Here is a 10,974-nt window from a genome sequence, read left to right as displayed (position 1 = left end):
ATGGCGGTTGACGTGGCGTGCGGGGCTGCCACCGCTTGGCGGCGGATGCGCCGATCCTCGCGTGTTGACGTCACTCGGGCTGCGCCTGGACCCCTCGCACGTGCCACATGTCCCTGCGCCAACCATCTTCGCCACAGGCGCTGCACCGTGGACACATCCCTATGGGTATCGGCTGCGATTTGACGAAGCGACCAACCTGCTCCTCTCAGCCCGATCACCATACCCCTAGTAAAGTCGTCTGTCTGCTGGAAATGCCTCCGTTGACGGCGGCCTGGCATTCTTAGCTATACACGTGTCCTGTGGCACACGACAACACGTTCTACAATGACTGTCGGCTGAGAAATCACGGTACGAATTGGTCCATTCGCCAACGCCGTGTCCCAATTATCGTTCGCTACGTGTGCAGCACAGCGGCGCATTTCACATCATGAGCATACCTCAGTGACGTCAGTCTACCCTTCAATTGGCATAAAGTTCTGACCACTCCTTCTTGGTGTTGCATTTGCTATGTCAGTCAGTGTATATAGCATTACGTTAACCATTTTCTTCCCCAGCAAAATATCAAAGTTTTGAACTTAATATGTATTTTTCTTGTTCCAGAAGTCATGCACACAGTTGTAACTTTTGTCGGAGCTGTGATACTAGTGTCGGCTGTGGAGTCTTCAGTTCCCAACATCGCAGCCTTGTTTCCCGCCATCGTGGCGGAAGAGCGGGCGTCCATGACAGAGCCGTGCGATGACAGCTCGGAGCAGGTGGTGTTCGACTTTGTGATAGTCGGGGCCGGAACCGCGGGCTGTGTGCTCGCCAACAGGTTGACTGAAGTGCCGGAGTGGGAAGTCCTGCTGCTGGAGGCTGGAGGAGAGGAACTCCCTATTCTGTCTGTGCCCTACTTCACTGGAGTGTTCCCCGGCACAGAGACCAACTGGAACTACAAGGCCGAGCCTTCAAAGTCGTACTGCGCTGGAGGAGTCGGACAGCGCTGCGACTATTCGACTGGGAAGGTGATGGGCGGCTCGTCGTCCGTCAACTTCATGCTCAGTGTCAGGGGGAATAAGTTTGACTATAATAATTGGGAAACTATGGGCAACACTGGCTGGGGATATAACGGAGTACTTCCTTACTTCAAGAAAGTTGAAGAGATGTTGGTACCAGACTTAAGCGATGACAAAACGTACCATTCCACCTCCGGCAATATTAAAGTCAGTTATCCTGCGTATCGTTCTGAAATTAGCTCAGTATTCGTAGCAGCCGGGAAAGAGCTCGGTTTGCAGGAAGTGGATTATAACGGAGAAATACAGACTGGAATCTCCCGCCTGCAAACGACTACTGCGAACGGAACTCGGTGGAGCGCTTCTAGGGGATATCTACATGCAATACGTGACCGGCAGAATCTGCATATTAGAAAGAGAAGCGTGGTTACTAAAATCCTTATTACGAAGAAATCCCACACGGCATATGGCGTGGAGTACATAAAGGAAGGGGTTGTACACACAGTTTTTGCTAAGAAGGAAGTGATCGTGTGCGCTGGTGCTATAAAGTCTCCGCAGCTGCTGATGATCTCAGGTATCGGCCCGCGAGACCACCTGCGGGAACTGAATATCACTCTCGTGCGGGACTTGCCGGTCGGGAGGAACTTAATGGATCACGCCACATTCCTTGGTCTTCTTTTTACAGTGAACCAGAGTAAAGCTTTACAGCCGGCGCAGATTCTCAGTGATCCAGAAAACTACCTCAACTACCTGCAGAGTAAAGGTGGGCCGCTGTCCCTGCCGTGGTCTGTAGAGACGGCGTCATTTCAAGAAGTGAAGGGAGTCTCTTGTTATTCCTCAGGATGGCCAAATATAGCTACACTCTTCTCCTCCACACTGCTCCCACAAATGTCCTTAATGCTGGATGACGATGTGTATAACGAGTTTGTTAAACCGATACAAGACACCAGCGTGTTCCAGGCGCTTGTCTGGAAACTTAGACCGGACAGTCGTGGATCTATCACTCTCGTGGATAAGAACATAGAGAGTTCGCCCAAGATAAACCCCAACTTCTTCGACACCTACGGAGACATGAAGACAATTATAGCTGGCATAAGGAAGGTAATCGAACTGAGTCAAACAAAAACCATGCAGGAAATCGGGACTAAAATTTATGACGTGCCCGTACCAAAATGTAAGCAGCACACATTTGGTTCAGACGATTACTGGAAGTGTGCTGTCAGTCAGTTGAGCATATCGGCGTTCAACCCGTGTGGGACTTGTAAGATGGGACCGGACTACGACCTCAGTGCTGTTGTAAGTCCTCTCCTCAAAGTTCACGGCGTCAATGACCTTAGAGTGATTGATGCATCAGTCATACCTCAGATCATCTCAGGGCATTTAGCCATGCCAGTTTATATGATAGCCGAGAAGGGCGCTGATATGATAAAGGAACGTTATGTAAGTAGCACTAACAGAGCATCGAACTAGAGGGGGCGGGATCGAGAACTTTCCACGTTAAAGTATGTCCTTGGCTACCGTGAGCGGGATTTAAGATTGAGGCCATCTAGGCTTGCTTCGCTCAGTTTCCACGTTCCATTGTACTGTACGAAATGGTACAGCAAATCGGCTCTCTGTTGTGTTTACGGCTCAGTTATGTCAGATAAACACGAGCTGTGTCACCATATCGACATCGTAAGACATGGAGTGCGGAAAGTACATTTTCCCGTCTTTCAAAATTGCGACTATCTCTGACGAGTTTGATCCGCAATCAGGGAGCTATTCCAGTGTGCAAAATATGATATATATATATGTGTGTGTGTGTGTGTGTGTGTGTGTGTGTGAGTATATGTGCGCGCGCGCCGGCAAGAGACAATATAAAGCACAGAGATGCATTAAAACCGTTCCCGAGGAAAGTAGGAATACTACATTTTCTGTCTGGAAGTTGGAAGAGCATAACGGCTGAAATGATTGGTTCGCGGGAGAAATGTATACTTGCATGGCAACCAATTGTCTTGGCGATGTGTGGAAAGAGAACAAATTTAATGCAAGCCTTATCAGCAACATCCTACTGCATTTCAAGTTCTACGTATCAGTGTGAGTCTACGGGAAAGGCTTATTCAGAATTGTAAGAGGCTTCATCGGAGAAATGGAAGATAAAGACATTTTGGCAAAGTTTCCTGAAATAAATAACCTGACGAGAAATGTTGATAATGAACAAAACAGAATATCCAGATTCAGATCAAATCATTAGTGGTAAACATTTTCCAGAATGAGTTTGACGGTCTTTTCCAGTAGAGATTTAAATCGGCATTTTAGCCTCCTACTAACTATAAAAATATCACTTGGAGAGCATAGGGTTTAGGTAACCTCCATAGCTAATTCTGATTTACCAGGTGTATGCATAAGATTTTTCCGGTTTTTGTGGTAAAAACACGTAATTTTAAAGGGAAATTCATTTCTTTTTTTTTCAAAATATTGGCCATCGGCTTCTACGCACTTCGCCCCTCTTTCAGGAATTTATGAATACCATGCCAGAAAAAACTGCTTGTCTTTTGCGACAAACCATTCGTCGAGTCATTTTCGAACGTCCTCCAAATTGCTGTAGTGCTGCTCTGCGAGCGCGAGCCCCATTGATGCGAAGAGTTGATAGATGGCAGGTCGGGGCAGTACGGCGGGTGCGGAAGGATGTCCCGCCCAAGTGATTTCAAAGTGTCTTTCACTGGTTTTGCTGTGTGAGACGGCGCACTGGCGTGTAATAAAATCGCTTTGCATTGTCTTCCGCCCATTCCGGTCATCTTTCGATCAATTCGTGATTTAAATTAATCACTTGTTGGCGATAGCGTTGTGCATTAACGGTTTCGCCGGGCTGCAAGTGTTCATAACACACAATACCGCTCTGGTCTAGATGTTGAAGGACCGGCTTCGCCACATGAGAGGTACGATTTTCTCCGCTTCGGGTTTTCAAAATAAATCCATTTTCCGTCATCCGTCACAATTCGGTTCAGAAATTAGTTTGTTTTGTGGCGTTGAAGCAGAATTTCACAAGTGACTTCGCGATTTTCCATTTGCCGTTCATTCTAATCATGTGGCACCCATCTTACGAGCTTACTGATCTTCCCCATTGCTCGTAAATGTCTGCTGATTGTTTCTTGTGACACATTTAATGCTTGTGCCAATTGCTGTTGAGTTTGAGTTGGGTCATCATCCAGTAACGCCTGGAATTGCTTGTCTTCTCACTTTCGTGGTCTACCAGAGCGCGCACTGTCATCACCACGTTTAAATTGTGGATACCATGTCTCACATGTTGTAATCGATGGAAGGTGTTCAAACGAAGACTTTCCACACCCTCTTTCTTTCGATTAAACTAGAAAAGCAATGCCTGGCGCGTCTCTTCTTTTTCAGACACAAACGTCGACATGATCACTGAACGCTAGTGTTTGGCGGACTTGACTTGTGTGTGTTTTCTACGAAAAGACTTATGCATACATCTGGTAAGGACACAGTTTGTAAATAACTTGTAAATATCTCGTAAATATATCTCAATACTGAACTAGATGTTGTGCCAGTCATTAACAAATTAGTTTTTTACACTTTACTCCGGTTTTCCCTGTCATCTTTTATTCCAGCAACACTCTCCAGTATCATTATTCATCTATCATTCATTAATCATTGCCCCAGAGGAATGTGACAGGCTTCGCCAGCCGGCGCAATTCCTATCCTCGCCGCTAGATGGGGGCGTCATTCATTCTATTCCTGACCGAGTCGAATGACAGGAAACAGGCTGTGGATTTTCATTTCTTACGCATCCCTTCAACAGTAATGTGTGAGTTGCAATAATCAGTCTTGATTATCATCGCTAGTAAGTCGGAAGTTTGTGAAAAATATAATAATCACCAAAATGTCCATTGTTATTCTTCGTGCGGTAAACATACAAGATTGGACATTCTATTTTTCATACGTTTACTTGTGTACAGTTTGTCCTTGTGTGTACTGCTACGCCGCTGTATAGCGTAGTCGCAGGAATGGCAAATCTTTACCAAATAGCGTGCCTTGTCTACTCTGCTATTTCCCTTTCAGATGATCATGGAACCCCTCATTTGACTTCATGTAGGTATTAGATTGCATTCTACTGAATGTTTCACGATTTTATTTTGTAAAAATAACTGAAAATTTCATTTCTAAACAGGTACATTTTAAGAATAAGGTATATTTTTGCTTTAACGTAATAAAGTATGGCCATAGAATTAATTCAGACATGTTTTCTGTATTAAAGCGTATTGCTATGTTGCTAGGTTTAAAACCTATTAACTACATGTTGCAAACATTCAAATATGTGTGACGTACGCCTTCGCTCAATATGTTTACCCGCGTTCCCATGATGACTTTTGTAAACCTAGTTCGACATAAAACGATACGTGAATTAAACATCTCATGTGTACGGGAAAACGTATATTTTATCTGTGTAGATCTTTCGAAAGGCAAGTGTCAACACCTGGAGGAACACCTCTGGATGGAGCCGTCTCGTCAAGGTTGCAACTCTGAAATCATAAATACACTCAGCAATGAGCAGAACAACTACTAAGGCTGAATGGCTCCGCCTTTCCGAACCCAAGTTCGCAGCTTTGATTCCAGTGCTACTGGACTGTCAAGCCTCGTGTTGTCAGATATATCGGCACCTAAGAGAACCCATGTGGGGCAAAATTCTGCTACATCAACGTCTCCGAAAAATGTAACCACGTCAAAAATTCAAAACTATTATTATTATTATTATTATTATTATTATTATTATTATTATTATTATTATTATTATTATTATTATTATTATTATTACGAGAACAGATGGAAAAGTTATTTTATGACTATCTGCTGTACGTCGCACTGACACACATACGGCCCGTGGCGACAATGGGATAGGAAAGGGCTAGGAGTGGGAAGGAATCGGCCGTAGTCTTTACTAATTTTCACCTTGGTGTGAAAATAGAAAACCACGGAAAACCATCTTCAGGGCTGCCAACAGTGGGGTTCGAACCGACTCTCTCCCGAATGCAAGCTAGCAGTTACTCGCTCGGTAGATCGATAAGTAATGCACATTTCTTTCACGAAATACTCTAATGAGCACAAGAAGCACAAAATCCCACAGGTGTTACTAATTTTCAAAATATGAACCAAGACTCTGCAGATATTTCCCCGCCGTAACACCTCGTTGCCAGAACTCCGTTCCCTGCCCCTTCTGCACCCCTGCAGGGTCCTCAATGTATCTGCGTATGAACTGTTGTGTTGCGGTGACTAAAAGCAATTGACAAATGCTATCGGTGCCCGGGTGTCGATCATCGCCCTCTTCAAAGAATCTGCACTGTCTAGAGATGTTACTACCATCCACACAATCAGCACCATGCATTCTCAACATTTATCTGCGAATTTCACTCTGTGTGTTTTCTTTTACCCACAAAAGGCGTGCTGTGCGTCCCTACTTCTTACATGTGCTATCCTTGCCTAGATACCCCTCACTCCACCGGGGCAACATTCCACTCTAAGAGCACGAGATTGAAATTCAGTATCTGTGAGCTATGGACATCCACACCCAAAGTACTGCGTTACCTTCCGATCCGACGTAATATTTTCATAAGCTGTATGAAGCGTTCGTCATAATAAATAAATAACCTGACTCTTTTTGAAACTGTGAAATAATAATAATAATAATAATAATAATAATAATAATAATAATAATAATAATAATAATAATATTGTTGTTGTTGTTTGAGTAATGAGTCCGTAGACTGGTTTCATACAGCTTTCCATACCACCCAGTCCTGTGCTAACCTTTTCATTTCTACATAACTACTGCATCCTACATCTCCTCTAATCTGCTTGTCATATTCATACCTTGGTCTACCCCTACCGTTCTTACCACCTACACTCCCTCCAAAAACCAGCTGTATAAGACCTGGATGTCTCAAGATGTGCCCTTTCATTCTATGTCTTCTTCCGGTCAAATTTAGCTAAATCGATCTTCTCTCACCAATTCGATTCAGTATCTCTTTATCTGTGATTCGATCTATCCATTTCACCTTCAGCATTCTTCTGTAACACCACATTTCAAAAGCTTCTATTCTCTTTCTTTCTGAGCTAGTTATCGTCCATGTTTCACTTCCATACAATGCCACGCTCCAGACGAAAGTCTTAAAAAACATATTTCTAACTCCTGTATCGATGTTCGCGGTGAACAAATTTCTTTCCTTAACCTTCCTTGCTTGTGCTAGTCTGCATTTTATGTCTCCTTTACTTCTACCATCATTCGTTATTTTACCACCCAAGTAACAACAGTAATCTACTTCCTTTAAGACTTCAATAATAATAATAATAATAATAATAATAATAATAATAATAATAATAATATGTGTAACACTGTACTTACGGACGTGACCTGGTGTGGAGCGGTTGCTGGTTTCTACGGGTCCAATTTAGCCTGTTAACAGGATGGAAACTTTCTTATACGTCCCAGCTATTGCACCCAAAGTACTTACCCCATACTTCAGACTACTCTTCTCATAGATGTTATATCTGCGAGTGTCGTTCAGAGTCTCAGCTTTGTTAGCCATTCCTCCCCCATCTTCCTAGAACTGCCGCATTTGCCAGAGTGTAGAACATTACGGTATAAAGGAGGTATCCCCTTCTTCCTATAGACAATTTTAATAATGTACACTAGATTTTGAAATAAAAAGGTTTTAATATGTAAAGCATAGTAATTGTTTAAAGAAATATTACTGCACGACACCTTTTAAGGAAGAAAATCATGGCTCAAAATTTCACCTTCAAATATTGCTAAACAAAAATTCAAAACATTTTCTACATCGGAAACTGACAAAGCGTAAAGTCTGAGTTCAAGTACGAGGTTCGATCCTCGCTCAGTCCTCAGGGTCGTGGATTCACTTCTTGAAGATGATTGGCGACATAGCATTAATCAATGCATTTATTTATCACACACAGGGTGTTCGAATAAACGCGATCGAATAATAACATAATGTGATAAACACTAGGAAAATCAGGATAGGAATGAACCCTGAAGTTCTTAATTTCCTTGTCATTATGAACGAGCTCTGCGGCTCAAATTACTCAAAAATAACCCCCCACAACTTCTAGAATCATGTTGAGAAACCCAAATTTTCAGTGTCTAATAGTCATGAGTCGTTAAGAGCTGACAGGAAAGGGAGCCAAATTCTTCCGCGACTACCATACTACTTTCATCCAGACCGGAAGTAAAGAACGAACTGAGGGCAAGCAGGAAGTCCGCCCTCTTTCCTCACTGTGAATATATCATCCGCTTGATCCTAGCCAGTTGGTGAAAAGACTGCAAATTCTGAGCAGAATATATATACTTTTTTGCTAGTGGCTTTACGTCGCAACGACACAGATAGAAGAGGAAAGGCCTAGGAGTTGAAACGAAGCGGCCGTGGCCTTAATTAAGGTACAGCACCAGTATTTGCCTGGTGTGAAAATGGGAACCCACGGAAAGCCATCTTCAGGGCTGCCGACAGTGGAATTCGAACCCACTATATCCTGGATGCAAGCTCATAGCCGCGCGCCCCTGACCGCACGGCCAACTCGCCCGTTTAAGCAAAATAAAACAATAGTCTTCGCACTGTCCGAACCTGATAAAATGAGAATAACTTCGACAATAATGACACATACTTATCGCAGATTGTACTGTACCTGTATCAACATATTTAGTTCTAACATTGGTCAATCGCAAGAAAAAACAACAACATGAACACAAGCGGTAACTATATAAAAGGTATAACTCGCTGATTTAAATATAATTCATAGTTTAAATTCTCAATATGCTTAGTCATTTTCAAAGAACCAAAATTATATAAGTTATTATACACTATGAAATACGTTAATTTCATAGCTGTAAAACCTTACATTCCTGTTTACTTTGAAGGAACTATTAGAAGTTGCTTACTACTTGATGTATTCAAATTGTCAGTTTCTTAATCTCTCCAAGTCTATACTTTCCAATTTGTAAATACATGTTTTTCTTACTCAGATGTCCAATCCGAAATGTTTTATATTGTGATTTTATATAATAAAGTGTTATTAAAACAGGAGTTGTATTTTACTAACTTTTATTCACCTCTGTTAGTGATAACGTGCGAAATACTACAATTCGCTATGACATGACTCATGATTTGGCAGAGACTGTTACTGAAATTGCCTGTGCACATTACTGTGTATGCCAAAAGCACTTCTAGCTAGAGGATTCAAAGTCAGAGAGAAAATACGAAACTGGAAAAAGGGGATCCGTTCAAGTACTCACGTCCTCATGGTGGAATTCACGCTCTTTTCCGGTCAAGATTTACTTTCATCAAGTCTGCGGTCTGTCCCTATAAGGGTAGCCTCACACAAAGCTTTCTCCATCAACGGATGCAGTTGGATGTCTTCCTCGGGGTTTCTTACCACAAACGTTTCCCTCAATCACAAGCTTCACCTAGGTGTGTCCGAAGTACCATAAACATTTCCCTCCATCACAAGCTTCACCTAGGTGTGTCCGAAGTACCATAAACATTTCCCTCCATCACAAGCTTCACCTAGGTGTGTCCGAAGTACCATAAACATTTCCCTCCATCACAAGCTTCACCTAGGTGTGTCCAAAGTACCATAAACATTTCCCTCCATCACAAGCTTCACCTAGGTGTGTCCGAAGTACCATAAACATTTCCCTCCATCACAAGCTTCACCTAGTCGTGTCCGAAGTACCATAAACCTTTCCCTCCATCTCAAGCTTCGCACAGCTGTATCCGAAGTACCATGTCGCCTGGTGTGTGTTCTTCTGGTAATATGTCCGAAGTACCGGAGGTAAGCCTGGCTGATCTGCTCAAGATGTCTAGTTCCTACAGCACGATACGAGACAGCAACGCCGCTGCAGTTTTGTGTTCTTTGTAACTGAGCTGTCCTCCTATATCTTGATCAGCTTTGTGTTTGTTCTCCTCTGATTTCGTCGGAACATCCTCCTGTATTACAAATCATGGAGCTAAAGTGAACACATTTGCGGACGACCTTGAAACCAATTATCTTCCTCACATTGGGTTGGTTGGCTTTCTGCCTGTCAACATCATTACCTTATCATATTATTACGAATGGAATTGCGTCTGTTTTATTACTGTAATTTACTTCAGGATGACCCACACACAATTCTATTACACCATGAATGACCGCATTCACTAATTGCCGACTGTTGAAAAGTCTCTCTTGCTTACGGCAAAGTAAGTGGTCTGGTCCCGTTAGTATTACTCGGGGACGGCTATAACCCTTACTTTCATTTCTCCAAAGTCTAGTCATTTCATACAGCAGCTCTGTGTAGACTGCTGGATTTGAACACAGTGCTACTGGCTACACAACACACAGCGACTGTCCCTTCGTTCGACACCAGGGACAGTCCAATAAGCCTCACAGTCATTTGCAGTGAACAGCAACAGCTTAACAGTATTCAACAGCGAATATTAGCACAGGTCCAATTACTCTCACACTCACGATAACTGCTTCAGTCGCCGATTCGTGGCGGTCCACAATCCGCAGAAGTAGACACAAGCAGTACACGGTCTTCTTCCCCGCACGTCGTCTGCAGTCCAGCTACTCACTAGAGACTCCCACACAATAACTACCGCTCCTCGTTCAGACCTCGGTGAGACACTAGCAATAACCAAACACCCCCGTCGCCCTCAGCCCAGCTACCGAACCCCAACACACTGAGTCTCACACTAAGTCCACCATGGAGCCCAACACTGATCCCGAGTCCCACACCGACTCCGAGTCCAGCACCAACTCCGACTGTCCGCGGCTAGCCTCCTTTCTTAATGCTCGGGCGAAGTGCACCAGAATATTCGCGATGTGGCCAGATACGGAATTTCCTCGTTGCATCTGGTAAGCCAGCCAACGAGAACAATACACGGAAATTCTCCAAAGAATACCGAAAGGGGTTAGCACAGGTCTGGCACGTGACAAT

At 43.5% G+C, this 10,974-nt stretch overlaps 1 protein-coding gene across 1 annotated transcript; it reads left to right on the top strand.

The window, feature by feature from the left end:
• The first annotated feature begins 604 nt into the window (after positions 1–604).
• Positions 605–9,070, top strand: LOC136876863 (glucose dehydrogenase [FAD, quinone]-like). Its single transcript, XM_067150622.2, has one exon. It carries the CDS (start codon positions 606–608, stop codon positions 2,457–2,459), a length of 1,854 nt encoding a protein of 617 aa, XP_067006723.1. The 5' UTR covers position 605; the 3' UTR covers positions 2,460–9,070.
• The last annotated feature ends 1,904 nt before the right edge of the window (positions 9,071–10,974 follow it).

The sequence above is a fragment of the Anabrus simplex genome, chromosome 7, assembly GCF_040414725.1.
Source record: "Anabrus simplex isolate iqAnaSimp1 chromosome 7, ASM4041472v1, whole genome shotgun sequence".
Taxonomy (NCBI): domain Eukaryota; kingdom Metazoa; phylum Arthropoda; class Insecta; order Orthoptera; family Tettigoniidae; genus Anabrus; species Anabrus simplex.
The sequence above is the reverse complement of the archived record's forward strand: the minus strand, read 5'-3'. Positions and strand labels throughout refer to the sequence as shown.